Consider the following 23,237-nt stretch of genomic DNA (forward strand, 5'->3'; position numbering starts at 1 on the left):
AAGCACTATACAAGAGGAATTTTACTCCCCATCAGGGTCTGAATTTTTGTGAAGGTATGAATTCTCATGGAACGCATGCTCAAATTGTAGTGCACATTAAAGCAGCTATGTATGATACACTGGACCTCTCTCTCCCCATTACTGCCCTGAAAGTTTCAGGTCCCAGAAATTACTGTTCTAAAAAACTCTTACATGCCTTTTTTTTTTAAAAAAAAAAAAAAACAGCATACCTCTTGATCTTCATGAATTGACAGATGGGAGTACAGGAATAAATGCATGTGAAGAAATACATTTTTCACAAGAAAAAAAAACACCAAGAACCACAAGAGAAAATCATGCAAAGGAATTCATTGATAATGCAGCAGAAGCAGGAAATCAGGAAAGCAGTTTCAAAAAACCTTTCAATTACCAAGGTAAGGATTTTTTTTTTCCTTAGACTGATGCAGTATTTTTTAAATTCAGTCTTGAAAAAGGAGCCTATTTTTACAGTCCTATACTCTAGGACAGCAACTCTAGCCTTTAGTTAGCAGAGCTTTGTGTTGTTTAACAGCATACCAAAACCAAATAAAACAAATAAACAAATTGATTCTAGGTGTTCAGAACTAGATTCTAGGTGTTCAGAACACCCTACTGAAAACACACACCTTTTAAAATGTTGTTTACTTTTAATTTTTCTGGTGAGGCTTCATGACCATTTTAACTGAACTGTTGGCTGCCCCCAAAGGGAACAGCATTCGCCCTCCCCTAGGCTGACAGTGTTGCTCACGGGACTGAGATCAGACCGATCATGGAAACAACCTGGTTAAAGCCAGGTTTCTTCCAACTCTTTTTCATTCCGCCAGTGTTAATTGTGGCTGATCCACGTGAAGAGCTGTCGGCCAGGGTAGACATACTGTCAAAGGGGTTTACTGGGTTCTGCTGTCACAGGACGCCTCAGGCAAGCCGAGTGGCTGCTGGGCAGCACAGCCCACCCGAGCTCCCCTCGCCACAGCCACAGCTCTCGCAGCTTGCCGAATTTAACAGCAGGCCAGTGCAGTAAGTGCAGAGATAAAGTTCATCAGTGCTGACACCAGGCTAATGCAAACCGACCTAAAAGGCAAGTTATGAAATATGGCTTCTGTCAGCATATGCTGAGATCACGAACATATGCAGATGTCATCGAAGTCTATGTAGCTGCAGCGTGTTGGCTTCTACCCAGTAGTCACAGAAGTCCAATGAGCATATCAAGACAACACAATCCTGTGGGCCAAAAGACTTCCACAGCTTCTGAGATCATCTGAATCTTCCGTGCCTGGAATCTGCTTACAATGGCAACGCAGCTGGGAAAGGCTCTCTGGTTATCTACAGAAAATAAAGCCCTTCCGGAACGATATGACAAATTAAGGAAAGCAAAGATAAACTTCTTAACTGATGCCACTGGAATACTGATTTACCCGATAAAAATGTGGAGATTATTTGCTCCACCTGTTGTCACTAATGTCAGACCTTCCTGGGATACTATTTATGATTGCTTCTGTAGGCTTCAGCCTGTCATGTTGTTTAGGAAAAGTAATGAAATTAGCATATTTGAACTTTCAAGAAGTAATTCAGGAAGAGAAAGGCTTAAAATATTTTTATGTCTTAGTATGTAGAAGAGTTGACTTTCACACACTCTCACTGCTGGGAAGACAATCAGAATACCAAACCTCTGGACGGTAACACTCATCTTTGACTCTCTGCCTCTCTTAGCAGAAGAGGTAATAAACTCATGCTTTTTGATAATGAAAACCTGCTCAATAACAGAACCATAAATTAGTGATGGATTACCAAAACAAATGGAAGTGTTAGGCTGGAATAAATTATAACAGAAAAAAAAATAAACATTTCAAACAAACCTCCAAGATACAGGCAAAAGTTAGCAGACAATATATACATCCATCTGTTAACACGAGGAAGCTGCGAATTTTATGCTCGGACAAAGTGTTTAACTGGTACATATAACCATGATTTATGATACAAACACACCTGTTTTCTGACAGAAAGTATAACATCTATTTTCATTAAGTTACCTTTTTCACAGATATAGAAACAGAGTCTTGTTTTTATTCTTTTGAGGTATTAATTCCTAATTTTCTCTTATTAGGGCCAGAACAACACATCTCCCTTGTTTTCACTGCTTCTTGGATGCACTGCTGTTATTCTTGCATAAACTTAAGGCTCAGTTGTTGCCATCTACAAGGCAGGTATATACAGTGACAAATTAATATCCTGAGGTGTATGATGATTTCTTCAGGAAAAAATAAGGAAAACTGAGTTTAAAATATATATTTTTTTTATTTCATTCTCATGAACCTAAATATGAATTTGCAGAAACTTTTGTCCTGCTACTCAAGACAGAAATTAAAAAAAAAAAAAAGTAAATGTAAGGTAAAGTATTGAAGTTTACTCAAGGGCTAAAAAAAGCCTGTTATAGGGTAAAAAAAATGTTAAGCCCTGTTCTGAATGCATAGGTGTGCTTCTGTGGTTCATGGATAGGGACACATATATATCTTGCTGGCAGATAGAAGCAGCAGATAAGCCTACAGGAAACAGAAGATATCTCTAAAAGGTCCAACCAGCTTGGAAGAGCAGCTGATTTCCAGGACGTGGAAGGGGAAAATACCCACTTTTATGGTGGCTCTTAAAGAAGCTGTGCTAAGAGCTATACTAAGTGCTGACCTAATCCTGGACTCCAGCAAGGGATACAGTCCAAAGAAAAGGCGGCTTCTTGGGACTGAGCCTTATATCAACACACATTGACAACGTGCAAGAATCATTTAAAGGAAGCTCAGTCGTCATTCAAATAGTATGTGTGCTGAAAGCTTAAAGAGCAGAGGAACATTACTTAGTTAAAGCTGGAAAATACACAAGAAAATTCACATCTTTGTTTTCTCTCTTTACTAGTACAATCTATAGCTTGGAATGCAGTCGTGCGATACAAGGACACGAAATTAGAGCATAAAAACAGGATTTAGAAACTGAGCCCTAGACATGTGGTTAATACCTTCTGCTTGTTTGCAAACTAGTACTGCTGGATTAGACTACAAGGGAACATAATGAGACTACGCTTCTGGCACCTCATTCTGAAGTAGCAAAATAACTCAGCAAAAGAAAAACAAAATTAATCCTGAAAGAAATATTTCAATAGTAAAAGACATGAAAGACTTGAAACCAGTCAACTTTACACCGTAATTAACTAATTTAATGCAGGAGATGCTCGGTTAACTACAAACCACGCACATTTTTTTTGTGTAACACATTCTGTAGTGTCTTTCCCTGATCCAGTTTCATGCACGCAGTGTGCCACGCTTTGCAGCGCTTTAGACTGCGAGAAGAGGAGCATGCATGAGGTGTCAAAGCCTCCCTCTTCTGCTTATCCATGTGGAACAACTGGACGTCCTCTCAGCTCCCCTTGTGCCGGCCCTTCTGCTGTCTCTCACTTCAGCCCTTTTTCTTCTGGTTACTGCCTATAATAAGGGCAGATCAGTCTAGCACTGCCCCTTCTCAGCCTGCCTTTTGCACTCACCTTGGACAGACAGCTGACCTGACTAGGGAGCTCCTAGTCTTTGCCAAACTTTCCAGCCTTCTTTCCCGACTTCACAACACTCACCTCAGCAGTAGCTTTCTCCTCTGACCACTGCTTCACCTTTCCTGGCTGCCAGCTCCGCGCTGCCTGAAACTGTGATCCCCTCCTTGCTACCTTAGCAGAAAAATGGATCGGTGTTGCTTTAACCGTACCCAAAAACGGGAATGTTTCAGCAGTCCACAGAAATGGCTGACTGAATGAATTAAAAGGTGAAGTTCAGAACTGTAATTACAGCTGAAGTTTATGTCACATTCGCTAAGCCAACCTCTCCCTGGTAGCCACGCTCTGAGGGACATACAGCACAGAAATTTTTAAACTAATCTTCCTTAAAAATTGTTTTCCAGTCTTATAAACCCTTCTGGCACTCTCAGGACCTCTGAGGACATCCCAAAATGATTCGGATGCTAACTAATGCCACTGACTTCCAGTTTCTGTGGGAATTCTGATTGTGGAAATTTGGAGAAGGTTCTGTCCCTCACCGTCAGAGAACAGAATAAGCCAAGAGGAATTCACCGACAGAATAATTTTTACTAATGTGATATTGTGCCAATGATCATTTTCAATTGGGAGAAGAACACATAGCATAGCATGATCTTTTAAATATTATTTTAGTGCTTATACCTTGTTGGTATTAAGATTGCAATAGATCTAGACAACCTGAAACTCAGACACATTCTAAAACCTAAGATCAATACAACTTTTCCTTAAGTGAAAAGTTAAGTTGGACGGCATGATTACCGTCTTTTGCTCCCAGTGCCAGAAACTAAACCAGCCACATGTCCTTGTTAGGATTATAATTGTGATAAAAAGGGTCAGCGTCTAAGCAGGATTAGTGTAGATAAAATCTGCATAGATGTAAGACTTAAAACAGTTTGCTCAAGAATCAGGGACTAAGATACTGTACAACATTATTTCAGGCTGTCAGAATTAAAACCATTTTAAAATCTCAGTAACTTTTCTTGTAGAAAAATATTTTCATTTATTTCTTTTTCAGTTATTGAGAACCAGGTCTAGGCTAATAAATGTGCCCAAAGACCAACCAGCATGGAGTAACGTCTCTGCCACTAAACCTTTACCTTCCAAAACGGTGACAGTACTCAAAATACATTAGGAAAAGCCCATGGGCTTTCTCTGCCAATTCCAAAACCTCGTCTGGGAATCAGCTAGGAGAGTTGGCTGGAACCAAAACCCTGCCAGGAACCAACAGTTTAGTAGCAGGAACAACTAAGTTTTAAAGCTGGGGAATGCTCTTCACCACCGTCCAGTTTGCCAGTAAGATGCAGCCAATGTGGCAATGTCGAGGGTGAGGCCCTCTGTCAAAAAAAAACACTAGCTTTTATTAAAATTTTTTGCTTTGACCAGGCTCTCTACTATGATTTTTTTTCACGAACAACCCAGCCTTGACAAGTGTCACACACAGCCAAGAGTGGCAAGCACAGCCTGACACTGACCTAAAGCCAGGATGAAAACATCGTGCTGGGCTGGAGCCGAGACGAACAGGACAGCTCCCCTCGCCCTGCCCTCTAAGAATGGCCCCATTTGACAGGTCGTGCCCTTACCGACCACAGCCCCTCCTGGCATTCCCGTCTCACGTGACCCAGGAAGGTTGGTGTCACACAGAGATGCAATATTTGTATGTTAAAGGATGGGTGTTAACTTCATGCACAAACACTGTGGGAAGGAGTGCTAGCAGAAACAGCACAGAATGAAAATATGGCTTCTAAAGAGCATGGGACACACTGAAAGCATTATTTATATAATCACGTAAAGATTAACCTAACAGTCTTTTAAAGGTCTGTATTTGCATATCAACAAGTATTACAAACATTACCACATGGTCAGGGGAATAGAAAAACTAAAGTAATTGCTTAGCAGCCATGCTTCATTTCTGCCCACATGAAAAGGCAAACCTGAGAGAAAAAAAGCTGAAAAAAATGATACAGCTTATTAGTCATTGGAAACATGAGTCACATATAGAAAAAGCCAAGGCATTCACCGTTTGAAAGTTTGGGGATGGCTTTTCAAAAGCAGTGCATACCCTATAGAGAAGTAATTATATATATATAAAATTATATATATATATGCTGCACATACATGGACAACAAAGATGACAGCACTCATCTTTTCTACTCTTTTAACTCTAACTGAAAAGAAAATAGGTACTCAGACCCCCAAGTGTGATAAGTGAAATAACACAGCTAAAATACCACTGCTAGATGCAAGCAAATCCTCAAGAGTGCAGAGCACGCTGACCCATCACACCACGGTGAAAGCAACGTCAACAACTGTACAGCAGAACTTGAAAAAAAAATAAAGGTAGACAGTATGCAAAAGTGGAAATAAGTCTCATATCAACCCCCCCATAACATCAGAATATTGCCCAGTAAACAAACACCAAACCAATTAAACTAGTACTCCATATGATATAAGCAGGAGGAGTGAACAAGTTAATTTTCAAGAGAAGACAAATGATATGATTTCCTGCTGCTCAAGCTGCTGAAACAGATGTCTTACAGATCACTATCATCACTTATAGAAGTGAACATATAAGTTATTTTTATTCCCTTCTTTGGGGAATAAAAATAATTTCTCTTGAGGTGACTCAAAGTCTCAACTTTGGCTAAACTTGGCAGATCCCCTGAATAAAAAAAAATGAATTAAGTTTAAATTCAACTTCTAATTCTATAGAAAAAAAATCCCTTCTTTCATATGTTTTACTGTTGTATGGCAAATGTCCCAATATTAACAAAATCCAACTCTATTCTTTCAGCAAGACACACATTTATACAAGTTCAGGAAACCTGATATTTAACGTAGTGTAGATTTTTCTTTGCTATGGTTCACATGACACGAGTGACTGATTATCTAGGCTCTGCACTGAAAAATGAAGCTTGCATGCCATTGTAAAGATCTCTGCTTTGCCGTACTAGAATACAAATCTCATGAGACAGCTCCTAAATCATGTTTGCAGACAAGTATACAGATGAAAGTACAACACAACTTTCAATTTTCTTGCTAGTTCAGGAGAATTCTTCGCGCAAGGACACACAAGACACTCGTACATCACGGGCATGTGCAGAACTCTCCCTTTTAGGGATGAAAGATTCCACATCAACTTATTTAAAAAAACCCTACAGTTTAATGTTGCTTTTATGTCACACGAAATGAAATGTTTCTCAAGAGAAGTCACATCATTCCAGTAACAAGTGTTCATTTGTCAGTAGCTAGGAAATCAGAGTTCAGGATAACTAAAGGAAAGCATCTCCACCCTACAGCAAAGCATCGTTACAACACAAGGAACAAACTTGTGGCAGGGAGGGTGGTGGTGGTGGTGGGTGGAATTCAAGACATGGAAGTATCATCTATGACAAATTCATTAAAATGGGCCGGTAACCTTCATTTGTTCCGGAACCTGAAGGGTCTAAGCCTATATATACAGTGGGGTTGTATACATCTGTATACATCTATATCCAGATGGCAGCGGGGTTGGAACTAGATGGTCTTTGAGGTCCCTTCCGACCCAAACCATTCTATGATTGTATGGTTCTAACTGGAAAAAAGAATCATATCAGCACAAGAATGAAAAAGAATGACATCTGAAGAGTATTGTATATGGAGTGAGGCGTTCTTTCTATGCTCATATTTTAGGACAGAAAAGCTCAGCCATTTCAAGGTTGTTGTATATGCCTTCAAAAATGATTCAAGCCACAATCCAGTAAGCAGAGGAAGGTGGGTCTTGATAGTTGTTCCCATACTGGAAAGTCCAGCATGTAAAAATAAATAAATAAAAATTACAACATGACTACCTTACAGGGTATCATCATTACCTACATCATTTGGGCTGACTCAATATGGTTACTCACATACACATTATTTGAGAACTGTTCTCCTTCCCCTCTGATGCAAATCAATTTGAAGTGACTGGGAAAAACATATTTCGTTTGAATTTCCCACTGACCGTAACATCAAATATTACTTGATTCACAACATGGACATGTTCTCTATATTGCCACATTTTGCTGCTGTGTAGCAGAGGGGCAGCAGCCTCTCCTCCTTTTATCATTTTACAAGATTTATACTTTCAGTGCACCAGAGAGTGGGGGTGGGCGTGCTCTCAGTTCTACTGAGCAACTGCTTGCTTAACCCTCAGTTACGCTGCTGACAAGCTGACTAATCCCAGTATCTGAAGTTCCCAGCAAGCTCTCTCCAGATGTATTAACCAGCCATAATGAAACAGGATCTAACACGTATACAAACCAAGCAAAAGATAACAGGTCTGGGGAGAGGGCTCAGCACCTAAATATTTCTGACATTATTGCCGAAAAGAAATCCGAGTAACTCCAATAGCAGCTCTTCTGAGAGTCTGATCCCTGTAGACATTATTACACATTAAAAGAGAAACTGGTTGTTTTGACGTATGGCCAGTTCCTCTGGAGCATTAAATAACCCTTCTTTTCCTTTGCAGCTTTTCTGAAGCTGCTTCTAGCTCACACTAGATGTATTGCAAGGGAAAGACTGCAAGGAGCAGGCAAGACCCTGTTGCTAAATGAACTCATGAGCATTGTTACTTGTAAGGATGACTAAGAATGTAAGCAACAGTTCTGTGTATTTTTGCCTGCAACGCCATGAAGTTTATGCATTAAGCAGTGTGACTAATTTCTGTCCCTTGGATATATTTCTCATCTTCTCCCATCAGCTGGGATACAAGTATGTTACTGCTTCAGACAGTATAGGAAATTATATGGCAGAATAGTCTGAGTTGGTCATTAGTGCATGATAGAAAGGTAATAACAATGAAAAGCACTTTGCACCTTGCGTGAATGCTGAGATAAAGGAGCAAATTCCCCCACTGGCCTCAGAAAAAGATGACCAGCCGAGGGAAATTTTTTCCTTATTGGAGAGCACCTCACTGTGTCAAAGGAGCACTGAAGTTGACAACACAATTCATTTTAAAGAGCATGCAGGCTTCCCAGTATCTGGTGCCCAGGCTCCTTCGGACTTGTAGTGACTTGCAGTCATCATCCAGAAGGTCAGTAGCTTGTGCAAGGTGAGACATACTTACACTGGCCAGTTCTGCAATTGCATTAGTAAAGTTTGCAACCCAGCAAACCCAGGGTCCTGCTTGGAGCTAAGGCCTTGGCTCATCTTCTGCAACTCCTGCTGTTCACATGCAGAAGTACACACTTCCTGGTTAAATTCTGTGCGTTTTCCTGGTTGTATCAGGGATGCCAATGAGGAAAATCAGGTGTTTAACAGCTACTGAATATCTAGCTCTTGGGCTGACTATGGCTGAAGCCTGCTTTGGATATCTTTAAATCTCAAACATAATGAGAAATGAAGGTGTGCCATGATACTTAAAATCAAAATATTTTGAGGAAGGGAGAAGCACCACTCTATTAACTTGCGGGGAAAACAAAAAAACAAACAAACAAAAACAAAATCCGCACATAAATGTGTGTGAATGCAATTTTGAAACACTGCATGTAAACTGTAATAAGAAAAGATGAATAAATGTCATTTCCCTGCTCAATCTAGACTTGCACATGCAAAGTGCGGTACAGAGCCTGACAGCTTGTAAACTTAAATTTGTTTTCTTCAATCATAGAATGGTTTGGTTGGAAGGGATCTTAAAGATTATCTAGTTCCAATCCCCCTGCCATGGGCAGGGACACCTCCCACCAGACCAGGTTGCCCAGGGCCTCATCCAGCCTGGCCTCGAACACCTCCAGGGATGGGGCATCCACAGCTTCTCTGGGCAACCTGGGCCAGGGCCTCACCACCCTCTGAGTGAAGAATTTCCTCCTTATACCTGATCTAAACCTACCCTCTTCTAGTTTAAAGCCATTTCTCCTTGTCCTACCGCTACACTCCCTGACAAAGAGTTCCTCTCATATTCATTAAGATTCAGATTAAGTAACAGGTATATGAAAGGTATAGCAACAATGAATCCCGAGATGTGCATGAATTACAAGATCTACTTTAAAGATGTAATAGTCTCTCCGGAATGATACTGCCCATCTAGCATGATCAATTTTCTGAATGCTACTAAATGCAAACTGGCAAAAACATGGAATGCAAGTGATAGTTAATATGAAAAGCAACAGCAAAACAATACAATAGACCTTACCTAGCTGTTTTTCTCGTTCTTCTCTCCTTTCTCTAGCAAGCCGTTGCCTGTCATCGACCTTTAGTATAGGCGAGTAGTCTGCAAATGGAAGGAGAGGAATATTAATCATACAGTATGAAATCCAATAGCAACATAAACAAGTTTTTAGGGGAATGAATATTAAGCACCTCTAATCATTCTACTTTCAAAATAGATCACTTTTCCAGAAATCCCTCTTATGTAAAAAATATAGAACAATTAAACAACTACGAATGTGCTCTAATTATGAAGATGTAAAATACTCCCCCAAAATGGACTAAGTTGTAACCCTGAATATTCCAAACAAGACTACTGCCTGTGAAAACTCATGAGGAAAATGTTTTATTCTTTTTTTCCTAGCTTAAAACAACTTGACGGCTTGAAAGCACTCTGACTAAATATTGTTCATTATTCCATAACCTCCTTCCAAAATGCGTTCACAGGAAATTCTCCAATTATAATGCAGCACCCTCTTCCCACCAGTATTGACTCAAAAAACAAATCAGTCCTATTTGAGAAGGCTGAAGAAGCTCAGTACGCATGCAAAATAGGTCGGCTCAAAACACTGTAGCAGTTTTGGTTGAAGTTCTGAAGAGTGAGAACTAAGACAGCAGGATCATGATCTCCTACAGATGTTGTTTGTGCATGCATGCGTTAAAAGCTCTGGCAGACATGTTAAAACGGTGCAGCATGTACATGAAATGGTGTACTACCAGTAAAGAAAGAGAATTTCCTCAACTATCTTTTAAAGTTGTGAGTTAGCCACACAATTTCTTTAAAATTATCTGCCACTGGATGCTTGGATCACAGCAGTAAGACCAAGGGTAATATGAAAAATCTATGTCAGAACCATTCTTGACTACAAAATTCAAGTTTGGTTGGAAAGTATCATGTGCTTGGTGCCACAAAATAAGCTATCTGGAAAACAACAAAATGCTAAACAGCTAACATCCTACTTCCAGTCTCAGCAGTGGAGCCAAAGACCAAACAGGCACAAAATCTGAGCTCCTTATTCATCTCAGCATGCTGCCAAAACTAATTTCCTACTCATCCTTAGCTTCTTCTGTTAAACTTGGAAAGCTGTTGATTTTATGCTTTTTCACTAGCACTGAAAAAGTCCGCTTTGAACAAAAACAAGCGAAGAAACAAACAAACAAAAAGACACAGAAAATGGAAAAGCTTTCTGTGTATAACGAAGCTGTATGATTTATTTTAATATTGATGTGAATTCTATTTTTTAATATTTTATGTTGAAGTAAAGAACTATTTGGAACTTCCTGTCACCATGGAAGTGCACATAAAAACAGAGATATCTGTAACTGAGATGCTTTTCATTATTCAGTAGGAATACATAAATAAGCAGTCTGCACAAACACGTAAAGTCAGCCTCTTTGTGTGTGTACACTGCATACCTATGAAAAAAATTACTAGCAAAACGATGTCATAAAAATGAGGTTTAAAAATATGTATTTGCAGAAATAAATCCCTGAAGTAGGGATGACTTTTACACAGCTATTTGAATTAGATAGAAGTCAGCGGTGTGTATTTCATACTCCAACAGAAGTTTCTGCATCAGGATGACAAGACTTCTTGAATGAAAGAATTCACTGATGGCTAGCTTCAGTTTAGTTACTCTTAAATTCTTTTCAGTGAAAAATGGCCATCTCAACAATGGCCAGAGAATACAGCCTCAATTAATGGTGTCAGTATCGATGAAAAGAGCAGCTGGGAGAAATCCCATTGCACAGTGGGTAGGAAGAAGAACATTCAAACATTATAGCTCCGATGAAAGGTACAAAAAGTGAACAAGTCACCAAAGCCAAAGATAATCCATCGCCCAGCTACAGATCAAACCTTTAACGCTGGTTAAATAGCACACAGTGCTGCCATTTATGAAACTACATCTAGCCATGGCATTGCACAGATTTGTCCGATGTACAGTGGAAATTAACATTAGGTTGATATTGAGAAACATGCTGACTTGCATGCAGCCTCTTCAGCATGCAGACGCAGGTCAAAAGGGTAATAATATTCCTTCTCTCTTGTGGCTGGCACACAGAAGTCACAAAACATGAATTTCTATATCATGAGTAATTAGTGCTACTGGAATAATGCACACCCAATATGAATTCCCCTGGAAAACAAGGATTCCCTTCAGGGGCTGTCAGCAAAGTCAGTGTAACATTGAGTTGACAGAGTGATGAGACACTGGGGAATAATACGAAATCCCACTTCTTTCAGAATGTACTATTTTCCTTCAATTTTTTTCCTGCTTTCTTGAGAGAAGATTTCCTTATCAGTGGAGAGGAAGCAAATCTTCAAAGAGGCAGTAGGGTTATATGGACAGGCAAACTGAAAAGGTCTCCCTTAAGAATTCCTAATTACAAGCCATATGAGGAATAAAATAAATCTTTAAAACTGCCCTCTGACATTCTGTTTCAAGATACCCAATTATTTTTTCTGTATCACACACCTGATAGTGTCCACACGCACACCCCCTCCCAGTACCCCAGGCTGTTAGAACAATCCCAAGGAATTCACATCAAGTTGCAGGCTATGCAGAATGCAAGCATGTTTTCAGTACAAGAAATATATATATTTGATACATTTCGGGGCACAAAGGAGTAAATCAATATTGGCACAAGGACAACACGTTTGTAGCACACCAGCCATCACACTGCCTTTGCTCTACTGGTAGTTGGAACAAGTCTTACAGTATTAGTTAAAATGTCTTTCCCAGGCCTTGACGATGATCTTTCATAGTTGGGCTACAGGTCCAACCTCAAACAATTACATTACGATATGCTGAGACCCCAAGTACATAGCTTCAAATTGCTGCAAAACAATGAAGTTCACTGGGACTGCTCCCCAGTTTATTTCTCCTGTCTCTTCATGTTAAGAACCCATCAGGCAAATACTGGGGGACTGGCATTTTAGTAGGAATACCAGGACAAACATACAAGGTACTCCCCCTTGCTCAAATTCATCATCATGCAGTAGCTTTAGGTTGCTGCATGAGGAAGTGGGAAACGTCATTTGTAACAAATCCTGTCAGAATGTCTCAATTCTTACAGAAAGAGTTGATAACTGGGTGTGTGCAAAGCCTTAGAGAGGACACTCCAGGAGGACCATGCTGCTGCAACAAGTTGCAGTCCGGTTACAATACAAAGCATGTAAACTCATGCTCAGAAACCTGTTCCGCTATGCTTCAATAGATTTGTAATAAGCACAGCTGTAAGACAGAACATACAAATACTTAACATTATGCCTGAGAGGGGCATTTGGAGATTAAATAAGCCATAGTTCTACTAAGGGAAATTTAATTTTGTACGTTTTTCGTGAACTTATAGTGCTTAACATGAGTTCAAGTTTTTTTTTTTTTAATTATTATTTTCTTACCAGTCCACTTAAGTAGCTTAGATAACATAGTTTTGCTGTTGTTGTTTTCCCCCACCCCCCCCCCCACCCCTCAGAAATTCAGTATTGAAATGCCAGTCTTTTTTGGTCCTTCATTATACTAAGAAAAGGAAAACACAGTCTTTTCAAAGCTTCCAGATAATTAATACTGAACTCTTAAACTCAGCTGGCATTTGTAGAAATTACAAACTTTGAAAAATTCCAATCTAGCTATCATATGTATTATATATGGCCAGTTTCTACAGCTCAGGTGACTACCAGCTGCACTCAGTGTGACTTCAAAACTACCTCAGACTACTACCATTCTTCATATACATCTATAATCCTCTCAGCCTCTTCTCACAAATGGCTACTTCCTCTCTGTCCTCAACTCCTAGGGTTCCAATTTCTCGCACTACTGAAACTAAAAGAAATAGAGTGGAAAACAACAGCCAGATTGTTTGCTAGTTCACAGGGGAGCTGCTGGGAGAAATATGTAAGCCACAGCATCATTTGAAAAGATGCGTGCCTGGATCTCAAAAACCCTCCCCTCTGTCTAGCTCCCTTCCCACTCCCACGCACACATTCAGAGTTGCCTGTGTTTCCCTTGGACTCCTAATATTTGTTCAGCCTGTAGACACCTTCCAGACAATGACTTCCTTTACAATGACAGCTGTCACTCCTGCCGCAAACAGTCTCTCCTTTCTAACTCAAACAATGTTTGACATACAATTCTCATGCGGCCTAAAGGAAAAAAACAGCTCTCAGGAATCCCCTCTTCAAGGCAGGGACTCTCACCAGCTGGGTGCAGAGCTGAACCCTGCACCCAGGAATTCTGCGCCCCCTCCTACACACCAGTACAGATGGAGGGACATGGGAGCAGCTAGGACACCCGCCTGAGAAGTGAGGGACAGGGATTAAACTACTGCAGGATAAAGTGGGTATTAAACACTGTACAACTTCAGGAGCTGTGTTTTCATCATAAAAGTGGGTCACGTTAATGCATTCTCTCCTGCTCTTCCCGCTGCCTGACTGAGAGCAGCCAGCTCCTTGTGCTGCAGCCAACGCTGCCTGATACAGTGTGAGCTGAACTCAGGCAGCACCAGGACTGCTCCCCTGCAGGGGCAGAGGCCAAAGGCACCCAGACTGGGGCTTGGGAAGAGTCTGTCAGGATGAAGCAGCCACTGAGCTGCCAGGCTGCCCAGGAGTTGAAACGGGGGTCCTTACAGTGGGGGCCCTTATAAGGTGCTGAGCCCTCAACAGCACAAGCATCTATGCTACAACGCAGGCAAAACTCAGGTATCTCAGTGGTGATCTGGGTCTTGGTCTAAGCATGCAAGAGGAACAGACACAGGGCATCAAGGATTACATTAAGCATTTCAGTACATAGTCTGAACTGTGTAAGTGCAGCATTAGTGAACTCTGAATTAAATCCACACAATATACCTATCAGGTGGGGTGTGGTAATGACAAACATCTGCCTACTGCGCAGAGTACACTACAGAAGATGGCATACATTGTGATAAGTGAGGAAGAGTCCAACAGAAGCACTTTTATATAAAGCTGCAAACCCTTGTCTACAACAGATTCTAGTGCAAGCACAGATGCAAGTACAGTGGCTTCTGTAACCTTATCTCACTTCCCAACTCTTATTCCTAAACTGTACTAAAGCACAAGGAGCTTTTTTAGTTTTGCTTCTTTGTGAACAACCAGAGACTCCTGCCTAACTAAATATGAACAGTCACAGTTTTGACTAAAATATTAAGAGAGGTATAAGAACATAAAATGTCTTAAAAGTTCCTAGGAAGACATCTGCTTTTAACATACCATTGAGGCAAGCAAATAGCTTTACAATGTGAAACATACAGAAGGGCATACCTGTTTTAGTTCCAGTGTTGCTTTGTCCTGAAGTGAATTTCTTGTCTTGTATTTTAGAACCTTCAGCTGATAAAATAAGGAAAGAAAAAAGATTTAATTAACCATATTGTTAGACAATAGCTCTCTTTTTCCCTTCTCAGTGATGCTTTGGAAACCACTATTTCCAAAGAACAAATCTTTTTTTTTTTTTTTTTTTTTTTTTAATTAAAATTTCCCTTCTGAAGAAGCTGGATGAATCACAACGATAAAAACAAGTTAGTGGAAATAACTGAATGAAACTGCAGGCTAACTTGGAAGAAGCAAACATATTGCAATGCAGGGTGAGAAAACTGTGTTGGTAAAGGTGACTCGCATACCCTAGGTTTCTGAAGGTATGGTACAAGATACCAGTAAGAACTTCACAGACTTCACAAATTACTAATGCACCCATTATCCAGAATTGAAAAGAGAATATTTTATGACCTAACTGAAGTCTCAGTGAGGAGAGATTTCTTAATATTTTTAATAGACATTTGATCAGGCCCTAGAAAGAGGTAATTCTAGTGCTCTGGATGCCCTTTCAGTGACCATTCATAAAGGAAAACGAAAAGATTCATTATCATACTTCAAATCACCACCATATCCTTGGCTTAGCGTCTATTTAATTGAAAACTCAGGCAGGAAATTAGATGCCACAATTTTCTCAGCTTACGATTCATCTTCACCTCCAAGAGCTCCACTATAGGAGCATTTGAGTCCAGAACACTACAATCTGGGATGAGTGCACAGACAGACTGTAATAACTCTAAAAACCCCTCCACAGACAGCTAGGAAGTATTTGCAAGCAAGGATAAAAAGAAAGTTATATTGATATAGCTGAAGGGAGGAAAAAAAAAAAAAAGAAAATCTCACTAGGAATGAGAGTTGGAAAAAAACATTTAGCTTTAAAAAACTAAACAAGCATTCCTGCATTAACTTCACTTTAAAAACAGTTTATTTTTCAGCAGGCTCCAAAAATTTTCCTATAGAGCCCAGCCTTAGCACCTCAGTGAGTTGATTACCTACATGGCCTAACAATCTTTGTTTCTCTTTTAACTCCTTCTACAGGCACGTTTCAGGATGAATATGGATGATAAAAGACAGCAAGAGGAACCTATATTAACACTTAATCCATCTCTTTTTTTTTTTTTTTTGGGGGGGGGGTGCAGGCAGTGTAGGGAAATGGAAAAAGCTTTGATCAAATATTCAATGTTCAAAGCATTTTTTTTTGCTGAGATCAGCATTCAAAAAATCACACCATCTCACAAAAAAAAAGTGAAATTTTAAATTGTACAAAAAAGACAATCCTCTTCTATAAAAGAGGGAACAGCTATATTAAGTCTCTTTTAATCCATAGAAGAAACTGCTGTTGAACCTAATGAATACTGATTCCAGCTCAGAAAGAGAACAGGCATAACATGGCATAACAGGCAGCCAAACAAAAGATTTTAGCACTTCGCTGTTTTAAAGGCCTCATGCTTAGGATTCATTCTACCAATAAGTAAGGCCACTGATTTTTGTGAAATAACCTGAGCAACACTTAACACTGGCACTTCCAGACTTGGTAGGATCTGCCATTATCAAAAAACATACTTTTTCTTTTCAATGCTCCACATGGGTGGAACTACACCGGAAAAAAGTGTTTTATTCATCAGAGTAAGTGCATTTATATATATATATATATATATAGGATATATAATATCTTACTAGGAAAGTACTACCTTAGTTTGGGGGAGGAAACGGACTGTTCTCCTGCCTGAAACAGCTATTTAGAATATTGTCAGAGGAAGACCCGCTGTAATGTATGAGGAATGTACATTGTGAGCTCATTTACCTTTGAATAGTTCATCATGTGATAGAAGAAGAAACTGCTGTAAATATTAAATATACTGTTTCTGAGCATTAGTGAGAGCACTGATCTTCTGAAAGCTTTGACACAAGTCTCTCTGCATGCCTCCTACAGTGCATGTGCATTATTTTCCTCAAACATTGCACTGTAGGATTATGCAATACTTCTTTAATTTCAAAACAATGGTTTAAGTGTACAGATAATCCAGATAACACACTTGTAGCAGAGCCTAGCTACACAGAGCAATATTTCTTCCATATTTCCTTTCCTCTGACTCTTCCTTGGAATATTTTGACACAGTTTTAGTACATAGGCACAGGACCACAACAAGTGATGAAGAAAAGAACAGATGGCACAACCATGAATTTTAATGATGCTGGATATCAAATAAGAACTGGCACAAGTATTAAGAAGCTAGTGCATGTGCACTCCCACACAAAATACTTCTTGCTCTAAAGATGCAAACAGATGATCAGACAGACAACTAAGCATCTAAAATACAAATTTACATATTGACAAAATTGTTTCCAGCAAGACTCAATAACCTAACATGTGCCAGGAGAGACACCATTCACTACCTAGCACTTGCTCTCTTGCTTATCTTGAACCACTCCCTTCCTAAGGAGGGAAAATGATTATTAAAAGAAGCATTCGAAATAAGAGGATATTTTTCTGTGCAGCATTCTGGAAACATAAAATGTTGAAGACAGCCTGAGTAATAGTGTAGATACATTGGGGAAAACAATTACAGAACCAGAGTTGTCAAGGCTGGAAGGGATGACAAAGCCCACCCCTCTGCCCAAAGTGGGGTTGCCTACAGCAGGCCATGCCCCATTGGATTTATGAACATTGCCAAGGACGGAGACTCCACAGCCTCTCTGGGCAACCTGTGCCACTGTTTGGCCACTCTTCAAAGCAGGGAAGTTTTAATTATGTCTGAATGGTATTTCCTGTATTTCAGTTTTGTGCCTCTGGTTTTGTGCCTATGGTCTTGTCGCTGTGTCACAGAGAGGAGTCTCGCTTTGCCTTCTTCACTCCACCCCAACCCCACCAGGCATTTTCTGATGTTTCTTCTGATCTTTTTTTCCTAATGCTTGCCTCTCTTCTCCCCTCTGAGGCATACAACCCCGATGTGCTTGCCCTGACAGTGCTGTCACACTGGCAAGAGTCTGAGGCTCTGGTCCTTTGAGGAAGGCCGCCAGCCACAGCACAGAGGCAGCTCTGCTACGGGGCCTCGACCTCCAGAAGCGGCACCCTGAAGAGATGACACGCGGTGTGAGGGGACACTTGGAGACCACAAACAAAAGATGGTGCTCAGACCAGTGACAGGTTCAGGTCACACCCAGCACCCCTCACAGGACCGCACCCTGTGGGTGCTGGAAATGGGGAACTGGACAGGGCTGCACTAACAGGAAAGAGCGCACGCACGGGTTAGCCCAAGGCACGCGGCCACCACACATCCGCCATTTCAGACACCTCTGGGCAAATGGTGTGCTGAGGGGTGAACTGGGCACGGCCTTCCACTGCTTGCTCTAATTCCACGAGTGTGAGGCAGAAGCAGTGAGAAACAGCCAGGAGAAAAGACACAGCTAGGACTGAGGAGGAAGGACTAAAGGAAACCTATCCCCCGGACCCGTGGCTGGTTGGCACATTGATCAATTCACAAATATTGCTGTGTTGGGAGCATTCAGCACCTAGCTGATCTGTTTGAAAGCAACAGCACCGAGTTTAAAGAGTTAAGTTTGGATGTGAAACTCCCTCTAATGGCAAAACTGGAATGTTTATCCTACTAGCAAATTCATGTGAGTCGGGATCCTTGGGGGTGGATACAGACGCAACGAAGTCCAGCACAACTGAAAGCTTTCTCACTGCTCTTGACTTTTTTCTTTTCTTACATCCACAAATTATGAACATGGCATCACCGACACGCACACATGTAAATACCGCTCTTCATATTTATAGTAAAACACATCTTACAAATCTTTAGCGTTTCTTATTCTTTGCATCATCAGTATCATCCATGTATACGCTTGGCAAAGCAATATATTCAGTAACGCTTTGGTGCTGTTTATTCCTCTAGAGGTAAGCACTGCACTCCAGGCTGATCTTCTACTTGTATTTTAAGACTGGAAACCTGGGAACAAAGGACAGTGATCTCTCGAGAGATATAGGTCGGAAAGATCTATCGTTGGCCAAAAAATTTAGACGATGCGTGCAGCTCAGATGATAGATAAAAGGTAAAAACCAAGCTCCTGGATGTCTAATATTAAAGCCTTCAGAGTAAGTCTGGACAAAGTTATGGTTGCTCTCTGCCTCAGAAATCTGGGACACAATAAACCTTCAAAAAAAAAGTAAACAAACAAAACCATCAAAACCAAACAAAAACAAAATAAAACACCACAGAATAAAACACATATGCATGCTTGTTAAAGATAATAGTTTTCACAAAATCCACTTGTCAGTAGCAAGAGGAGCTTGGGGAGAACTGGGCCTGGCAATCTGCTTCAGCACAGCTGGAAACAAACATTTCCTAGCACCTCCGCAGGGTGCCGGGGGTCGGGCTGACCCTGGCCACAAGTACCTCCTGACAGACCTTCTTCCTCCAGCTGTGCCTCAGCTGAAAGCCAAGTCAAGGCTGCTCCTTGCTTTTGTTTATTCGCTTTATGCAGCAAGAACAACGGTGCAGCCCACGCAGCTCAGGACCTGTATGTGCTTTTTCATAAGATTATTTGCTTTAAGTGTAAAAAGAGGACACTGACAGTCAGTGTCAGTTTTGCTTTTGTAAGCTCTTGTGCACATGTACAGAACAGTTATCAGAGTCCTTCAAAACAAGATAGCAAGAAAATTCTTTACTTTCTACCACCACGAGCTACAGCAGGGCCCTGCTGAGGAGCACGAAGATCAATTAAGTAGAGAGAGCCAACCACAAAAGTCTGAACACAAAACCAAACCATCTCATCACTGAAATTCATTTGTATGTACTGTTCACAACAGCTGTGTCTGAGAGGTTTGCTCTGACACTTGAAATGTGCAGAAACACAAGTACTGAGCATTTTTTGCATATATAAAGCATCTCCTCCTTTTCTCCTCCATGGCAAAACCAACTTAAAGCTTCCCTTCCCTGAAGGAAGCAATACCTGGTGGCTTGTAGGTTGCTGCCAGCCTCCAAAGAGAAGGCTCAGAGTCCGGCGGCTCAGAGCAGCACTGGGGGTGAGCTCAAATCTGAGAGTTTTTCACACGACAGGATGGGGAAGCAAATGAAATATCCAGAGAAGAAAGGACTGTAGGACTGAAAAACAGGCTGCAGGAGGGACAAGGGTGTGTGCCGTTGACGTGCATTTTGCAGCAGCTCGGTCCAGGGGGTGGGAGCCAGTTGTGAGGCCGAGGGTGCCCAGGCAGCAGTGGGTGGCACAGTGCTGCCGTCCCTTCAGGTTACCCCTGGGGGCAGAGCATGCAGACAGGAGCAGGACCGAAGCATCAGGGAGGAAAACCTATGCCCTTCACGCTTACTGTCAAGCCCCCTCTCCTCCACCCAAACCCAGAAGCCCTTTTAAGAGCCCTGGTTTATATGGTTCATAAAGGGAGGCTAGAAAAACTTTCCTAACAGACCTACCACTTCAGAGGAAAAACTGAAACACTTCCAAACCAATATCCTCAGGCTTCTTAATCCAAATGCTACAGAAAACTGTTAATAAACTGGGTCTGCTTAAGCCATTAGAGCTCCAATCAAAATCCTTTTGTAACAAAATGTTCTCATTAGCAACGCTCTTCATAAAATTATTTTAAAAGAAAAAAAAAAAAAAAAGATTTACAAGGGTCTTCCCATTACCATAGCAGCAAGGCTGTAAAAACTGCAACATGTGAATTCACCAAAAAAGCTTAAATCTAACACGTTTGAATGATTCCAAACTAAGACCTCTACTTCCATTTTAAAAGAAGAAAGAGATGCACCTAATTTTGGTTGGATGTCAACACTTCGATTCTCTTGTTAAGGGAGCTTGGTTGATGGAACTGTTGAGGGAACTGGGGTAAAATGAAGAGTACTTGCAGACAATAGACCGGTTTGCTATTTTTAATATAGTTAATATGTGCCTTCACAGTTTAAGACATAAGCTTTTTGATACTTCCAACATTAGCAAATGGAAAATACCCATTCTTTTAAAGTCTAAACGGCGGTATTTGCATAGTACATTCACAAATAGAGGTTTGACTCAAAAGAGTGATAGCGTAATCTAGAATTCATTTTTACTCACTGAAACAGTAAACCAAAGCAAAGTTTACACCTCACTTAAATATGCCTAGAATTAATTTTACATGCATTAAAATAATTTCTATTCTAAGAAACTTGAAGCTGAAATACATCTTCTCATAATTCCAGTGCCGAGGAACTTAATGTCTGGTTTGCAAATATAAATAAATTAAAAGATACCAAGCTACAGTGACTATTCAGGTTTTCTTTCCTCTGGCACTTATCACAGAAGTCTACCATCAGAGCTGCCACACAAAGCACGGTCACTGACAGTCTTCAGTCTCTACTGTCCTGGCTGAGCTAAGCAGAAACGAAAACTCCTCAGCATTGCTGTTTACTACTCGTGAAACAGTATAGAAATTGCTGTTGTTTTCATCATATTGTAGACTAGGAAGACAGATGATTTTAAACTGTCACAGCTAATTCATCACTAAGTTGTAAAACACTTAAAGACGGAAGCATAAACAGATTTCTTTGGAAACAATCCACAGACAAAATTGGATATCGCAAGTATCTACAAGAAAAGGGACACATGGGGATTTTTTTTAAGTTAAAACTGTGTAACTGCTCTACTGGGAGATGCCTATTCATAAAAAATTACTTTTGGCTTACTATGTTGGCTTTTTAAAGTACTGAATTCCGAAATATTAAATACCACAGGACAACACAGCAAACAGTGCCTGTGCAGGCAGAACCCTTATGCTGCTTAGGCTCTCAAAGAAAAAAGAAACACAAAGCTAAACGTAACGGCATTTATAAAAATGTGACCATGCACATTATTTGTTCCGGATAATTATATCAGGTCATTATACTGCAACATGGAGCAACGATATCAACATTAGAGGAGCACTGGAAGAAAGGTCCCTGTTAGCTACTGAAGAAGCCTGTGCTGTCAAGCAGGGGTTCTGGCTGGCAAGTCTGGCCAGATACAGATGAGAGACATGAAAGGAAGCTTTTGAATTACACCTCACCAAAATAAAAGCCAAGATGCTACCTGCTGAGGGATTGCAGAGCAACCTCATTTCCAGACACCCAACCCCAACATCGTGTGCTCTGCAGCCTGTCCCAGGCAGCGTACAAACACCAAACCTGGGCAATATCAGACCCACAATGGTCAGTCTGCGATTCTTTTGCTCAAGGCCAAAATACTTTCACCCCAGGTGCAAGAGTAGCAGCAGCTCTCCTCCTGAATTGGGAGTGCTGCGGGCAGCACTGGCTACTGCTACGGCAGACAGACCCCCACGCCCAGGACCTGCTCCTGCGTGCTGCCCCAATGGCTGGGCGCTGAAGGCTGCCCCAGAGGACGAAAGGGAACACCTGTACATTTCACTGGGTGAAAGTCACTTTTCTGGACTTTGACCGGCGAGCTTGCTCCAGACAATGAGGTAATTCCTGTGAGAGTGTCCAAGTCACGAGGAAGCTGACACCTACTGCTGGGAACTGGAGAATTAGGCACAGACCTGTCTGCTTTCAGCATCGCACTGATCCCAAGGTCAAGCCACTGGAGCTGGGGACAGCACCTTGAGTGTGCACTATTTGATACCCCCTCGTTCAGAGGGCACGGTGACCGATGCACATTGCAGCCCTTGAGTTCTACAAAAGCACAGACAGCAGCTCCAGTAAAGGCAATATGGGGATGGAAAGAGGGGAAAAATGGATACTTAGCTGTAGATTGCTCTGTTAGCAATTCGATCCTGAGAGCTAAGTATTTTTAAAAACAAAGCACCCTCTTTAGTCTCGGCTTTGCAATAAGAGAAGGTAATGGCTTCTCTCTCCCTCCCCCCTAAAAAAGTAAACCAACCAAACCAAATCAACAACCATAAAAAACCAAACGTTATTTTGATGCAATGTGTATTTTTAATTAAAATCAATATTCCATAAAGTGAACTGTATCTAAGGTTAGTTCAGGAGGCTCCCACGAGCTCACAGACTGACACTGTGCTTCCAGTGGCAAGAAGCCAGCCCACTGACAGACACAGGCCATCACACCCCTGCTGAACTCGGTGCATAACTATGCTCTCCTCCGTGCTTTCAGCTCTTCCCAAATTTGTCCGGGACACACTGGTCTGACAGGACGTAGTGCCATGAGGTGAACAGC

At 41.0% G+C, this 23,237-nt stretch overlaps 1 protein-coding gene across 12 annotated transcripts in view; it reads right to left on the reverse strand.

Annotated features, from left to right (window-relative positions):
* MAP7 (microtubule associated protein 7) overlaps positions 1-23,237 on the reverse strand; it is a 109,188-nt gene that overhangs the window by 36,463 nt on the left and 49,488 nt on the right. For 7 of the 12 annotated variants that reach the window (XM_040550460.1, XM_040550456.1, XM_040550466.1 and 4 more), the window contains exons 3-4: positions 15,024-15,092; positions 9,732-9,809 (exon numbers count right to left, since the gene is read on the reverse strand). In XM_040550460.1, coding sequence (XP_040406394.1) covers positions 9,732-9,809; positions 15,024-15,092 — 147 coding nt within the window. The remainder of the gene's footprint in view (positions 1-9,731; positions 9,810-15,023; positions 15,093-23,237) is intronic. The other 5 variants (XM_040550463.1, XM_040550467.1, XM_040550461.1 and 2 more) reach the window with 1 other exon arrangement.

Source organism: Cygnus olor, chromosome 3 (assembly GCF_009769625.2).
Source record: "Cygnus olor isolate bCygOlo1 chromosome 3, bCygOlo1.pri.v2, whole genome shotgun sequence".
In the NCBI taxonomy this organism is placed as follows: Eukaryota; Metazoa; Chordata; class Aves; order Anseriformes; family Anatidae; genus Cygnus; species Cygnus olor.